Source organism: Canis lupus, chromosome 11 (assembly GCF_048164855.1).
Source record: "Canis lupus baileyi chromosome 11, mCanLup2.hap1, whole genome shotgun sequence".
Taxonomy (NCBI): domain Eukaryota; kingdom Metazoa; phylum Chordata; class Mammalia; order Carnivora; family Canidae; genus Canis; species Canis lupus.
In genome coordinates, this window is record NC_132848.1 from 19,615,711 (window position 1) to 19,630,172 (window position 14,462).

The 14,462-nt window shown below is 62.0% G+C and overlaps 2 protein-coding genes and 1 long non-coding RNA gene across 15 annotated transcripts in view; 2 read left to right on the forward strand and 1 right to left on the reverse strand.

Moving 5' to 3' along the window:
* Positions 1–5,059, forward strand: HDAC10 (histone deacetylase 10). 7 transcript variants are annotated; one of them, XR_012039039.1, is made up of 20 exons: positions 1–201; positions 273–407; positions 626–722; positions 962–1,059; positions 1,140–1,244; positions 1,401–1,469; positions 1,573–1,699; positions 1,881–1,946; positions 2,058–2,117; positions 2,199–2,288; positions 2,423–2,529; positions 2,600–2,667; positions 2,747–3,011; positions 3,089–3,173; positions 3,518–3,603; positions 3,748–3,804; positions 3,981–4,059; positions 4,168–4,412; positions 4,499–4,658; positions 4,783–5,059. XR_012039039.1 is itself a non-coding variant. In XM_072843443.1 (20 exons), exons 1-19 carry the CDS (start codon positions 143–145, stop codon positions 4,614–4,616), a joined length of 1,863 nt encoding a protein of 620 aa, XP_072699544.1. In that variant the 5' UTR covers positions 1–142; the 3' UTR covers positions 4,617–4,658; positions 4,783–5,059. The 7 variants fall into 7 exon arrangements, 6 of the variants coding, with proteins under 6 accessions (XP_072699544.1, XP_072699545.1, XP_072699546.1 ...); XM_072843443.1 differs by having other exon boundaries at positions 4,230–4,412; positions 4,590–4,658; XM_072843441.1 differs by having other exon boundaries at positions 2–201; positions 4,230–4,412.
* On the reverse strand, positions 5,042–10,806 carry LOC140642613 (uncharacterized). Of its 2 annotated transcripts, none has more exons than XR_012039040.1 (3): positions 10,609–10,806; positions 7,097–7,240; positions 5,042–5,283 (listed from the first exon to the last, which is right to left on the reverse strand). It is a non-coding gene; the product is annotated as an uncharacterized lncRNA (long non-coding RNA). The 2 variants fall into 2 exon arrangements; XR_012039041.1 differs by lacking the exon at positions 10,609–10,806 and adding an exon at positions 9,996–10,338.
* TUBGCP6 (tubulin gamma complex component 6) overlaps positions 10,450–14,462 on the forward strand; it is a 19,840-nt gene continuing 15,827 nt past the window's right edge. For 5 of the 6 annotated variants that reach the window (XR_012039037.1, XR_012039038.1, XM_072843436.1 and 2 more), the window contains exons 1-2: positions 10,450–11,211; positions 11,552–11,715. Coding sequence is in view for 4 of the 6 variants with exons in the window: in XM_072843436.1 (XP_072699537.1) it covers positions 10,465–11,211; positions 11,552–11,715 (911 nt within the window). In the remaining 2 variants the exon portion in view is untranslated. The remainder of the gene's footprint in view (positions 11,212–11,551; positions 11,716–14,462) is intronic. The other variant, XM_072843439.1, reaches the window with a different exon arrangement.

Consider the following 14,462-nt stretch of genomic DNA (forward strand, 5'->3'; position numbering starts at 1 on the left):
CGGGGCGGGGAAGCCGGAAGCCCGTCCCCAGGAGGGAGCCGCCGCGGCCTGGGTGCTGCGCGTTCCCGCCCAGGCTCCGCGCCGTCCCAGCTGCGGCCCGGGGTCGCCGACCCCCCAGGGACCCCCCCAGGGTGGTGGGACCATGAGGACCGCGCTCGTGTACCATGAGGACATGACAGCCGCGCGGCTGCTCTGGGAAGAGTAAGCGTGACCTGGCGGGGGAGGGGTGGGGTGCGCAGGGGGGCCGGGCCCTGAGCTCCGTGTCCACGCAGCCCCGAGTGTGAGATCGAGCGACCCGAGCGCCTGACCGCAGCCCTGCGGCGCCTGCAGCAGGGGGGCCTGGAGCAGAGGTGCCTCCAGCTGGCCCCCCGAGAGGCCTCCGAGGCGGAGCTGGGCCTGGTCCACAGGTCAGACCCCGGGGAGCCGCACGCCCCAGGAGGCCGCCGGGGCCCTGCCTGCCTGCATCTTGGAAACAGTTTCTCCCCTACTTGCCCATTTCTCCACTGGGTGGGTGGGTGGGTGAGGGAACGGGGGGAGGGGGACAGTCCTACCAGGGTCCAGTCCCCCTTTTCCTCCCCTTCCTGCTCCTGCTGGTGACCCTGCTTCCCCTGCCTGCCCGCTGCAGCCCAGAGTACGTGTCCCTGTTGCGAGGAACCCAGGCCTTGGACACCCAGGAGCTGCGGGCGCTGTCGGGACAGTACGATGCAGTCTACTTCCACCCGGTGCGGCCCTGGGGACCCGCCTCCCACCCGAACGTGCATTCACGCGCCTCTGCCCACTGTGTGCCGATATCCCCATGTTCATCAGCATGCAAATGCCCTGCATACTGTGCCCGCTGCTGCTGCGGGGACCTAGCACTGGCCCCCGTTCTGCTGAGCGCTGGTGCCCCGGAGCCGGGCACAGGCCTGGGCAGAGGGTGAGGTGTAGCGGGTGGCAGCTCATTTGCACCCTTCCCCCGCAGAGCACCTTCCACTGCGCCCGGCTGGCCGTGGGGGCCGCGCTGCAGCTGGTGGACGCGGTGCTGATGGGAGCCGTGCACAACGGGCTTGCCCTGGTCAGGTGAGGGCCGGCCCCTCCGCGGGCGACCCTGCGCGGGCACAGGTGGACCCTGATGCGACCGCACCCATTTTCACCGGCAGACCTCCTGGGCACCACAGCCAGAGGGCCGCTGCCAACGGATTCTGTGTGTTCAACAACGTGGCCATCGCAGCCAGGCACGCGCAGCAGAAACACGGCCTGCAGAGGTGTGTACTGGGTTGGCCGGGGGCCAGGGGCCGGGGGAAAGTTGTGGCGGGAGTCGCTGAGACACCCCCTTCAGCCCTTTCCCACCCTGGGCTGGGCTCCCGGCCCCAAGGCTGGAGGCCCTGCCCCTCGGTGAGCTTGGCACTGCCTGTCCCCAGGATTCTCATTGTCGACTGGGATGTCCACCACGGTCAGGGCATCCAGTATATCTTTGAGGACGACCCCAGGTGAGCTGGGGATGGGAGCCTCCCGGCGACCCCTGCGGCGGGGCCAAGGGGCTGAGGTCCTCACCTTTGACCTCTGACTTCTGCCCTGGCTGGCCATCCACAGCGTTCTTTACTTCTCCTGGCACCGCTATGAGCATGGCCGGTTCTGGCCCTACCTCCGGGAGTCAGATGCGGACGCCGTTGGGCAGGGGAAGGGCCGTGGCTTCACCGTCAACCTGCCCTGGAACCAGGTGCCCACCGCCCTGCCCGGCCCCCCTCCAGAGCCCCCTGGCCAGGCCCCATCCCCTGCCCCGCAGCCCCAGGCCTCCCGGACCAAGTCCAGCACATCCTCTGGGGCCCCAGGGCCACGCCTGGGGGTGAAGACCTCACAGCCCTCCCAACGGGCCCCACACTGATGCCCTGTGGCCACAGGTCGGGATGGGAAATGCTGACTACCTGGCCGCCTTCCTGCACGTGCTGCTCCCCGTGGCCTTTGAGGTAACTGCGTGGGGCAGGTGTGGCCTTGGGGGGGCTGTGGGAAGGGGACTCCGTGCTTGGGCTCCCCCTCCCCCTTCACCCCTGCTCCAGGCTCTCTCTGCCCCCCCGCAGTTTGATCCTGAGCTGGTCCTCGTCTCTGCGGGATTTGACTCCGCAATTGGTGACCCTGAGGTGAGGGCCTGGCCCAGCCGGGGAGGGTCCCGGGGGCCGGGGGCTGGGGAAGGCCCCCTTCACACTGGGCTCTGGTTCCAGGGGCAGATGCAGGCCACGCCAGAGTGCTTCGGCCACCTCACGCAGCTGCTGCAGGTGCTGGCTGGAGGCCGGGTCTGTGCCGTGCTGGAGGTGACCGTGGCGGCTGGGTGGGCTCCGCGGCCAGGGGCTGGGCCGCAGGCCGGGGCTGCCGTCCTGCCGGGGATGGGGGCGCCCCGCCCCAGCGCAGGCCCTGCCCCATTCCACCTAGTCCTCTCCTTCTCCAGGGTGGCTACCACCTGGAGTCCCTGTCCCAGTCTGTGTGCATGGTGGTGAGGGCGCTGCTGGGTGACCCTGTCCCGCCCCTGTCGGGGCCCATGGAGCCTCATCGCAGGTACGGGGTGGGAGGCTGGGGGGGCTGGGTGTTCCAGGCTGGGCCTTGCTGCTCCTGCTTCTCCCTCCAGTGCCCTGGAGTCCATCCAGAGCGTCCGGGCAGCCCAGGCCCCTCACTGGACCAGCCTCCAGCAGCAAGGTCAGTGTGGCCCATGCTGGGTGGCAGGGTTACTGCCCCGGCTCCCACACCCTGGCTTTGACTCTGGACTATGCCCTAGGGTCAGCCCCCACACCGAGGCCCGGCACCTGCTCCGCAGATGGGAGGACCTCACTTGTGTTGCCCGGGGGACCCACGTTCAAGGCAGCGGAGGCCCAGGCCTCAGCTGTGCTGAGTTCCCTCCTGGGCCAGCTGCACCTCCACCCCACACCCCCTGTCCGCACGGCTGTTGCCCTGACCGTGCCAGATGCTGCCCTGGGCCTGCCCCCTGCTGTCCTCCATCAGGAGGGGTCAGCCCCCCAGGAGGAGACACGGGCCTGGGCCAGGTGGGCAGAGCGGGCCTGACGGGAGGGATAGGGCCATGTGTCATTCCCTGTCCACATGTCCCCATTTACCACCACAGGCTCCATGAGGCCCTGGCCCAGGACACAGCTTTCACTGCCCTTGGAAAGGTCCTGCACCTGTTGAAGGGGATCCTGGATGGGCAGGTGGGGCACCTGGGATGGCCGAGGGTGGCCCTGGGGCTGGGGACAGGGCCTGGGAGGGCTGGGTGGTGCAGAACCACCTGGACGTGACTTGCCTTGCGTCTGGACCCTTTCTAGAACAGCTCTTAGGGACAGGCTCGGGACTTCAGGCCCACTCAGCAAGGCACTCTGACAGTGGGGCGAAGGGGATGATTTAAAGTGTGGTTTTAAGTGTCTTATTTCCAGAAGCAGAGCAGTTTGACTTCAGGTTGTACAGATGGCCGCTCTGTAGACAGAGACCAAGAGAAGGGGTGGACGTGACCCTACCTGATGGGCGTTGCCCTGCCCTGCGTTATTTACCCCCACAGGTGAGCAGTGGTGTCGCAACGACCCCTGCTGCAGCCGCCATGCTGGATGTGGCCCTTCGGTGTAGCTTGTCGCACAGAGCCCAGAGGTGAGCCTCACCTGGCCAGCCGGAGCCTGCAGAGCCTGGCCCATGGGCACCCCCTGCCCTGGCTGGCCACACCACTCCCACCTCCCGCCGCACCGGGTGGGCTTTGGTGAGCGCAGCCTGTCCCAGGCCACCTTTTCCCTCTAGGGTGCTTTGTGTGGCTGTGGGACAGCTGGACCGGCCCCCAGACCTTGCCAATGATGGGTATGACGCCTGGGTCCCATGTGCACCCAGTCCTATGTGTGGTGGGCACCCCGGGGCCCATGCGTGAGGGGCAGGCGAGCTCCCGGGAGGGTCTCCAGCAGTGCTGCCCCCAGCTGTCCCCCACCCCCCTGGTGCTGTCTGGGCTCACACCCAGGCACCTGGGTCTTCTCTGGAAGGAGGACTCTGTGGCTGGATATCAGAGGCAAAGAAGCCGCTGCCCTGTCCCCGTTCCACGTCTCCATGCCGCTGCCAGGGGTGAGCTGTGGTGTCAGGGCAGGGCTGCTCGCTGGCATCCTTGTGGGGACCAGCCCCTGGTGTTCACCTGTTCTTCCTGATGGGACCGTCGGTGTGGCTGCCCACCAGAGATCAGGAGGTGGGGGACCCCGGGCTGAAGGGCTGGAGCTACGCTGCTGTCCTCCCTGCAGACAACGGGAGCATTCCTGAGCTGTGTCCTGGCCCTCGTGCTGCCCCTGGCCTATGGCTTCCGGCCTGACCTGGTGCTGATGGTGCTGGGACCAGCCCAGGGCCTGCAGGAACCCCACGCTGCGCTCCTGGCTGCACTCCTGCGGGGTCCAGCGGGGGGCCGAGTCCTGGTCCTGGTGGAGCAGGTGAGTTGGGCAGGGTGGACGTCCTGTGGGTGGGGAGGTGGGGAGAGACCAGGGACTCGCTGCTCCCACCTCTTTTCCTGGCCCAGGAACCCACATCCCAGCTTGCAGGCATCCTGGCCCGGGTGTTGCATGGAGACGCACCCCCCAGCCTGGGTCCCTTCTCCACCGCCCCCCCAGAGGACACGCAGGCCCTGCTGTACTTGAGAGGGCAGCTGGAAGCACAGTGGAAGATGCTGCAGGTGGCCGGTGAGGATGCCGAATGCTGGGAATCTAGGCGGTAGTCCTGCCTTAGAGCTCTGCGGGGAGGGGCTCACGGCCTGGGGGTGACCTGCTCATAGCGCTGACCAGCTGCCTGTACCCGTGTTCCCAGCTCCTTCTTGAGTGCTGTGACCCAGTACCTTGAAATCGGCCACAGTGCAAGTATTCGTACCCCAGGGACGCCAATACAAGCTCGTCCCCCAAGAGCCGGTTATTCGACATTCACCAGCACACCACTGCCTGAGACCCCTGTCCAGAGGGGCCAGACTGCGGAGCTGTCCACGGCCGTGACCTGGAGCCCACCTCCAGTGGCCACCTCTGCCCGGATGGCCCGTCCTCACTTGCTACACTGTTAACCTTGAAAATAAAAGTTATTTTACCAGCAAAAATGGGTTTATTTAGGAGTAGCAGAGGATTGCAGTTTGGGACAAGCAGACTATGGCAAGAGCACAGGCAAGTCCAGCAAGCAAAGGAGGAGGAACATTATTTTCTGGGAAAGAAGGAAGAAGTTGGGAAGAGTTGTTGTGAATGAACATCCATTGGAGAAAAGCCAGAGTCAGGGACGGTGAGGATTCCCCGGTTCTGCTCCTGGGTCTCTAACTGCCAGGGGTTCCTGTAATTGGAGCGGGTGGTTCAGCTCACCCCCCAGCCTCCCCTTCGGGCCTCCCAAGCCCACTTCATGCATTTCCCTTTATTAATTTTCACATTACCCCCCCCCTTTTTTTTAAAGATTTTATTTATTTATTCATAGAGACAGAGAGAGAGAGGCAGAGACACAGGCAGAGGGAGAAGCAGGCATCATACAGAGAGCCTGATGTGGGACTCGATCCAGGGTCTCCAGGATCACACCCTGGGCTGCAGGCGGCGCTAAACCGCTGTGCCACCGGGGCTGCCCCATTTCCCCCCTTTTGATCAAGATCTTTCTTTGAAAGCATCGCTGATGGAGAGTCAGGTTTTCCGTATTTATAGTTTGGCCTGTGGACGCAGGAAGGACTTTCCTGGTTGTCCTGTCCTCCATCAGAGGGAGCGCGCGTGCCCGCTGGAGACCACTTGAGGCCACATCTGAGTCAGAAGGAAGGTCAGGAGGGAGAACTTCCAGGCACTTCTCACTGAAAGCCTACACATTCTCAAGGTTACAAGTATTGGAGATGTTTCTCTATTGGGCACATCATTCTTTACAAAAGTTTGACAGGTAACAAAGTATAAAACTTAAAATAGCTACACAAAACAGAAGTAACACAACAATCCCAAATTGTATGATGGAGACACACAGAGAGGCAGAGACACCTGCAGAGGGAGAATCAGGCTCCCTGCAGGGACCCTGATGGGGGACTCTATCCCAGGACCCCGGGGTCACACCCTGAGGTGAAGGCAGACGCTCCACTGTTGAGTCCCCCAGGTGTCCCTGTACGACGGTTCTAAACCAGATGGTAGGTCGGCGGTGTTGCCTCCTGGAGGTATTTTATTGGCACTTATTCCAATTTAGGGTAGAAAAGTTCCCCCTAGGGAGGCAAAGCCAGACTCCTATGTGCCTCCTGGAAGTTCCTGCGGGGAGACGGGATGTTGCAAGAACACACGAAAACAATTAGCCAAGGGCATTTGGGAAAAACCAAGCAGTAGCTGAACACAAACAGCAAAACCTGAGACGCACTGAGACAGTACTGTTCTCTTTAAACAAACAAACAAGCAAACAAACAAAAAAACACTTTGAAAACAAAGCTTAGGGGCAGCCCGGGTGGCGCAGCGGTTTAGTGCCACCTTCAGCCCAGAGTGTGAGCCTGGAGACCCAGGATTGGGTCCCATGTCGGGCTCCCTGCATGGAGCCTGCTTCTCCCTCTGCCTGTGTCTCTGCCTCTCTCTCTCTCTTTCTTTCTCTGTCTCTCGTGAATAAATAAAATCTTAAAAAAGTAAATAAAGGGGAATCCCTGGGTGGCTCAGTGGTTTGGCGCCTGCCTTTGGCCCAGGGTGTGATCCTGGAGTCCCGGGATCGAGTCCCACATCGGGTTCCCGGCGCGGAGCCTGCTTCTCCCTCTGTCTCTGCCTCCTCTCTCTCTCTGTCTATCATGAATGAATAAATAAATAAAATCTTTAAAAAAAAAAAAGTAAATAAAAAAATCTTAAAAAAAAAAAGAAAACAAAGCTTATCCGATAATACAGCCTAACAGGCAGTGAATTCAGAGGCTGAATTTGGGTCAGAATCTAGTGTCAGACACAAGTCAGATGAAAGCGGGATTTTTGTGAATCCTGAACCTTCTAACCCATCAGGAAAGTGGGACATGGGTTTGTCCTGGGATCATGATGAGGCGCCCCCTCTGCAAGGGCTTGGGAGGAGCGCACAGGGCACCCCGTGCTCACCAGCCACTGGGCAGGCCCAGCCGGGCTCCGGTGCTTTCTCCCCACGGGTCCCGCGGACCCAAGTCTCTCACCTGGATGTTGGCGGCATGGGGGCGGGTCAGCACATCCCGAAAGGGTTCTGGAGGGGTCTTTTTCCCGGAAAGGAAATCTCCAGGTTGCAAGATGTGATGCATAAGGTCATCATCTCCATCTCCCAGGAGCTCACGGGGAGATTGCTACTTTGAAAAGTTAAAAAAAAAAAACACATTCATTTATTCATTTGAGGGGAGAGTGTGTGCAGCAGGGGCAGAGGGAGAGACTCCTCAAGCAGACTCCCCACTTAGCGCTGAGCACCCCCTGGGGCTCGACCTTACTGCTGAGGAAATCACACTGAGCGGAAATGAAGACTCGATGCTCAACCGCTGAACCACCTGGGTGCCCCGGATGGTTACTTTTATTTTTTCTTTAAATATCTTATTTATTTATGAGAGACCGAGGGAGAGAGAGGCAGAGACACCGGCAGAGGGAGACGCAGGCTCCATGCAGGGAGCCCGACGTGGGACTCGATCCCAGGTCTCTGGGATCATGCCCTGGGCTGAAGGCAGTGCTCAACCGTTGAGCCCTCCAGGCTCCCCGGATGGTTACTTGTGATAGAAGCAGTCAGACCTGAGCATCTTGAGTGGATCTGCTGCCACTAACTGTGGGTCAGAGGGGCAGGGCCCAAGCGCGGTGGCTGTCCTGGGTCTCAAAGGCTGGATCTCAAAGGCCGATCCAGAAGGACCAGCAGCAGGCTCGTGGCCCAGGTACTTGGGAGGCTGACGGATTTTACCAGTCAAGACTCCCCAGTGCTGGTCGTGCGTGAGACTAACGCGGGGCACAGAGAACGGCATGTGCACCAGGAGCAAGACTTGCTGGAGCACCGCGGCAGGGACAGTCCTCTGAGCCCCATGAAGCTCTAGACGGCTTCCCCACGGAAGCAGCCCTGGACTGTCTAGGACAGAGCTTCAGTCCCATGAGGAAACCCCAAACCATGGCTAAGAGACGCTGACATCCATGCATTATGGAAGCTGCACGAAATCCACTCATGTGGACGGGTTTCCCCGTTTATGCTCTGGGCAGCTGGGACAAGAGGCGGCACTTCCCGTGGGCTACTTTCCCCACCAAAACTGGTTCTGAACACCCGGTCCTTTTAACTGAAGGAGAGAGACCTGGGTCAATCCATTAAAAAACAGCGTTAGGGGTGCGTGGGAAGCTCAGTCAGTGAGTCGTTAAATTCTTCCAACAGGATCCCTGCCCTGGGTGGCGCAGTGGTTTGGCGCCTGCCTTTGGCCCAGGGCGCGATCCTGGAGACCCGGGATCGAGTCCCACATCGGGCTCCCGGTGCATGGAGCCTGCTTCTCCCTCTGCCTGTGTCTCTGCCTCTCTCTCTCTCACTGTGTGCCTATCATAAATAAATTTAAAAAAAATTAAAAAAAAAAAAAAACAGGATCCCTGGGGGGCTCACAGTTTAGTGCCTGCCTTCGGCTCAGGGCCTGATCCTGGAGACCCGGGATCGAGTCTCATGTCAGGCTCCCTGCATGGAGCCTGCTTCTCCCTCTGCCTGTGTCTCTGCCTCTCTCATTAATAAATAAATAAAATCATAAAAAAAAATTCTTCAGCAAACCTATGGGGGGTTTTCACTCATTTTAGGAGACTCTAACTATGCCTTGCAATTAAATTCAGCCTTAGTCCAGGGAATGTAAGAAATGTGGTGTTTAGCTGGATCCTCAGAAGATGTTAACTTTAAAGGAGCAGGTTTTGATGAGTCTAGGAAAGGAAGGAGTCAGGAGACGGGGTTTAGGGGAAAAGAGAAAGTCATGAGAATCTGAATGCGAATGAAGTGGTAGAGGAGCTGGGGTGGTGCCGAGGGAAGCTGAGTACGGGCGGGGAGGTGGGGCCTTGTGTCCCCAAAGACAGGGGCATGGAAACAGTCCTCGGAAGACTTTCTGTCTCTGTTTGCCTCAGTTAGCCTAGACATTGTATTTTGAGGAGAGGTAATTTTATTTTAATGTATTTTTTTAACATTTATTTAGAGACCGCACGCGCATGCACGGGGTAGGGGTGCAGGGAGAGAATCCCACACTCCCCACTGAGCCGGGAGCCCCACGTGGGGCTTGATCCCATGACCCTGAGATCAGCCCTGAGCTGAAACCAAGTGAGCGGCTAAACCCACAGCCCCACCCAGGCGCCCTGCAGAAATGTAGTTTTGGATTCCTGACAACGTTTTGAAGCTTCAACATTCCAATCAAAGTAGGCATCCCAGTTAGGGTGCTTTTTTGGTTTTTAATCTATTTTTAAAGTATTCTTTTCAAAATAAATGAAGTACTCTTTTACTTATTACTCTTATTACTCTGCTGGCACCAGTCCTTCTACACCTGCCCGCCCTCACCTGCCCGTCTGCACCCGCCCATCCCGCAGCAGTCCCTCTCCACCTGCCCGCCTGCACCTGTCGGCTGGCAGCAGTCCTTCTCCACCCGACCATCCTGTACCTGCCTGCCTGCACCTGCCCGCCCGCACCCGTGCATCCGCACCTGCCTGTCCTGCACCTGCCCATCCTGCACCTGTCCGCCCACACCTGCCCATCCGGCACCTCTCTGCTGGCAGCAGTCCTCTCTACCGGCCCGTCCCGCACCTGCCCTTCCGCACTTGCCCATCGTGCACCTGCCCACCCGCACCTGCCCGTCCTGCACCTGCCTACCTGCACCTGCTCCTCCCGCACCCGCCCGTCCGTACCTGCCCGTCGTGCACCTGCCCATCTGCAACTGTCGGTCCCGCATCCGCCCGTCCCGCACCCGCCCCGCCTGCACCCGCCGGTCCGCACCTGCCCCGTCTGCACCTGCCCGTCCGCACCCGCCTGTCCGCACCTGCCCGTCCCGCAACCGCCCGCCTGCACCCGCCCGTCCCGCATCCGCCCCGCCTGCACATGCCCGTCCCGCACCTGCCCGCCCGCACCTGCCCGCTGGCAGCAGTCCCTCTGCACCCGCCCGCTCTGCAACGGGGGCGACGGGCAGTTCGGACGCGGGCGAGAAGCCGGGGTCCGGGCAGCGGTGCTTCCGGCCCGGGTGAGCTGCGGGCTCGGGCCTCTCGGAGGGGCCCCTGCGTCCCCGCGCTCCCGCGTGCCAGCTCGCCCCAGCCGTGCGCCCTCTGTGGGCTTCTCGCCCCCATCACCGAGAACTTTAGCGAAAGCCCGACTCCGCCTCCTCCCCCGGCTCCGCCGCGGGCCTCAAGTTTCCCGCCCCGCGCGGCGCTCCAAGCCGGAAGGGCCCGCGCCCCGCCCTCCCGGTGACGCACTTCCGGCGCGCCTGCTTCCCGCGGCCTGGCGGGGGCGCGACGCAGTGAGGCCGCGGCGGCGGGAACTGGAGCCTCCCGGGGGAGACGGCCGCGGGGCGGGGCGGGGCGCTGGGCCGCGGGGAGGCCGGGCATGGCCAGCGTGCCGCAGCTGCTGGACGACCTGTGCGAGGCCCTGCTGCCGGCCGCGGACGCTCAGCCGGGCCCGCGCCGCGGCGGCCGGCCCCGGGCCAAGCGCAGCCTCAAGCGGGCGGCCTACGACGCGCTCTTCTCGCACCTGTTCCGGGAGGAGACCCGCAGGGCGCGGCCCGGCCTGCCGAGGCTCCCGGTGAAGAACAGGGTCCTCATGCTGTCCTTCGACCTGAGGGTGGCCGGGCTGGGCGCCGAGGCCGACCGCCTGGAGCGGCTGCTGGCGGAGCTGGAGGCGGCGCCGAGCGGGCGGCTGGCGGAGGCGGGGCCGGTGCTGGAGCTCCTGGTGCGGCTGGCGGGCAGCGGGCCCCCCCGGGCACTGCGGCGGCCGCGGGACTACTTCCTGCACAGCCAGCACGTCGGCAGGAACGTGCCCTACGGCGGCTACGACTGCTCAGACCTGAGCGCGTTCGAGATGGCTGTGCGCTCGTTGATCTGCGGGGAGGAGTGCTTGTGCCAGGACGCGGTCCGCGGGGCGCTGCAGGTGATGGAGGCGGCCCCGGGCGCCGGCCTGCCCGCCGCGGGGTCGGGGCTCTTCTCCTACGGCGACCCCTGCGGGGACAGGTTTGAGAGAGACACCCGGGTCTCCCTCTTCGGGGCCCTCGTGCACAGCCGCACCTACGACATGGATGTCCGGCTGGACCTGCCGCCGGTGCCCGACAGCGCTGACGTCTCCGGGCTGCCCATCAAGGTAGCGTGTCTGCTCTCCTGCCGCCAGCTCCCCGGGCTCTTGCAGATGCCTCTCCTGACCTTCCCTGGGTCACGGAAAAGGTCCGGGTCCTGGGAGGCGGGGGTCCACTGCCACCTGCACACGCGGGCCCGCTGCTTGTCCCCCTCCAGTGCTGTGCTTTCACACTCACGCGGCTCTTTCCAGTCGCTGTCCCCCTAATGTCAAAAGGAGGTACCAGCCACAGGTTGAGTTCTGCTGGGTATTTCTCGTAGTGAGGCCCTGGAGGTGTGTCACAACCACGCTTGGGTGAGGTTTAGACCCAACGGCCTAGTGATGTCCCCGTCTTTCCCATGACGTCCAGGTTCCTCAGAGTGTGGACCAGTCCGACGATGAAGGGTTCCAGTCAGCCTCTAATTTGACTCCTGACTCCCAGTCTGAACCCGGCGTGACTCCGGACATCGACCTGTGGGATGCTGTGCTCACCTACGAGGCCAGCAAGCGGAGGTGCTGGGAACAGGTTGGATGGTATGTGAGCCTTTCCTGTTCAGCATGCCCCCCGCCTCCCAGGAGTGCGAGGCCTTGACTCTGCCCAGGTAGTGGTTGGGAGAGCAGGTGCACTGGGATTCGGAGCCCAGGCGTTTGGGTCAGGCTGGTGTGCGGCGGTGCCTGGGTCCTGGGGGTGAGAGAGATGCCGAGGGGAAGACTTGCGGGACGTACTCGTGTGCTGGGAACTCCTGCTGGGTTACGTCCTTACCGTGAGGGCTCCCAGTCTGAGGTGTCGAGGGCAGCCCCGTGGCGGTGTGCTCAGGGCCCTGGGCCCAGGGTGCTGGGGAGGGGACGTTCTTCGTGTCCGCTGCTCTTCATGTGTAGGGCCGAGCGTGGCACTCTCCGGTCACCGCCCTGCTGCCCTGACCGCGGCCAGCATCTCGTTTCCCGGGCTCATCCGGGTCGGGGAGGCCTCTGCACTCAGGACCTCTGAGAGCTGGTGAAGCGCTCGTGTCTCTCGAAACCTCCCAGAGTCGCGTGGATGGAGGACACAGGTTTCCCAGTACTCACTCCTGGGACTCTTGTCCTGTGTTAGCGGCTGGCAGTTCTGTGGAATAGTGGTTTGGGGAGCACTGCACGGCGTCAGGGTGCGCAGGGAGCCGAGGGCCTTCTGAGCCGGCCTCTGGGCCACGCGCCGTGGGCCTGGGCGTACACAGTGAGGTGCTGCTCATGCTGGGGTGGGGTCACTGTCCCCCAGGGGCCTCCTCCAGGGCCGGCCGGCTCCCTACTTCCTCAGCACCACCGGGCTTGCCTTGTCCTTCCTCCCCGGGAACTTCCCGTCGGGTGTCTGGTCAGGTGTTCCCCAGGCGAGTCCAGCCGTCCTGCTAGGAACTGGGCCAACGGCTTAGCGTGTTCTTTTCTCCATCTCTGTGCAGTGGGTGTTTCCTTCGTGAAGTCCCACTGTTCAGGTCGCTGTTGGGATATGATTACTCACGGGTGTCTGTCCTCGGTCCCTGTGCTGCTGAGTGCACTCGATGTCCTGGGCGTCCCCTGGAGGCCGCTGACCACGCAGCCCGGCAGCGCAGAGCAGCACAGCGCTCTTCCCTGTGGGGAGGACGGCAGCCGTGCTCCTGGGACGTGAGCCGGTGTGCAGCGCCACCCAGCATGGTGGCTTCAGGGGGAGCCTGGGCGGGCTCGGCCCCAGCTGCCCTCCCCTGAGCCTTCTCTGCCTGTTGTGGGAACCTGATCCCACCGACCCCTGCCACCCTTTTTGCTCAAGCTCATTTCGCAAATGTCTTGAATTTGTTTCAGTTTCAAGCCCAGCCACCTGCTGGTTTCCTGCCGTGAGCTCTGGCTGGTGGGAATGAAGGAGGCTGCTGCCTCCAGAAGCAGAGCTGGCTGTCTGCTCCGTCCTCTGGCGGCCCGGGGGACCCCCGTGGGCCTGAAGGCCGCCCTCCTGCTCCTGGGCCGCTGCTCCGTGCCTGCCACCCGCTCTCAGGGAAGCGGTTTCATATGCTGAAGGCTGCCTTCGCTCCCTCGTGGGCTTTTCTCCCTTAGCTCTGACTCCCCAGAGGGCCTGCGCGGAGGGTGGTGCTGGCATGCACCCCAAGGAGTCGGGGCAGGAGCAGCGGGGGGTGAGAGGTGGGGTGGTACCTGCCTGGACCTGTCCTGAGGGACTCCCAGGAGGACCCAAACGGCGGGGTCTCTCCGTGAGGGTGTGAGGGCAGACGTCCGTGTCTGGGCACACCCCTCTGCCAGCCTGGACACCTCAGGACTGGCCGCCCTGCTCCTCTTCCACACGGCCAGTGCTGCCTTCTGGGGGCAGACGCCAGGGCTCGTCATTGCTCTGCCTGCCGCACCTGATGGCTGCCCCTGGTCGGGGAGGAGGGCCGGTCCAGATCCTCCATGAATCCTCCCTGTGCCCCCAGCTCCACTCACAGTAACCCCATTTCTCTTGCTGCTCCCAGGGCCTCTCGAGGCCTCCCTGGCCCTAGATTCCTAGTCGGTGCTTCCTTGGTGCTTCTGGCTGCAGCCCCTGCCACGTGAGGGCTGGGCTTGTCCTCCGCTCTCTGCCTGCGCTCAGATACTGCTGAATGAGGGGAAGAGCGACTTGTGGTGCATTGTCAGAGAGGGTTATTGATTTTTAAGGTTTTATTTATTTGGGAGAAAGCAAGAGTGGGGGCTAGGGAGGGGCAGAGGGAGGAGCAGGCTCCCCGCTGAGCAGGGAGCCCGACACAGGGACTCAGTCCCGGGACTCTGAGATCATGACCTGAGTTAAGGCGGACAGACTGAGCCCCGCAGGCGCCCCTAAAGTAGTTTTGATTTTTTTTTATAAAGATTTTATTTATTTATTCATGAGAGACACAGAGAGAGAGAGAGAGAGAGAGAGAGAGGCAGAGACACAGGCAGAGGAAGAAGCAAGCTCCATGCAGGGAGCCCGATGTAGGACCTGATCCCGGGTCTCCAGGATCATGCCCTGGGCTAAAAGCGGCGCTAAACCACTGAGCCACCAGAGCTGCCCAGTAGTTTTGATTTTAACAGGTTCTGAGATGTATTGTTCTTGTACCTTGTGTGTCGCGCCTGCTGGGATGAAGGCGTGCCGGCGGTCAGACCTGCATCTCCGTGTCAGGACCCTGTTACTGCCTCCTCGGGAGATGACTTTTGTCTCTGAAGAATAAATGATACTTTTTTGGATATCCTAGACCTAAAAACAAGTTTTTTGGCAGGGAGGAGAAAGGAGCTGGTTAGCTATTAAAAACGAGAAGAAAAGTTTGTAAAGGGCCTGT

Bases quoted from the DNA above. Each gene is read 5' to 3' on its own strand.
- HDAC10 (XM_072843441.1), top strand. From the start codon at position 143: ATGAGGACCGCGCTCGTGTACCATGAGGACATGACAGCCGCGCGGCTG. The intron at 2,668-2,746 runs GTCAGTGTGGCC...ACTATGCCCTAG, and splicing joins GACCAGCCTCCAGCAGCAAG to GGTCAGCCCCCACACCGAGG. The intron at 3,174-3,517 runs GTGGGGCACCTG...TTACCCCCACAG, and splicing joins AGGGGATCCTGGATGGGCAG to GTGAGCAGTGGTGTCGCAAC.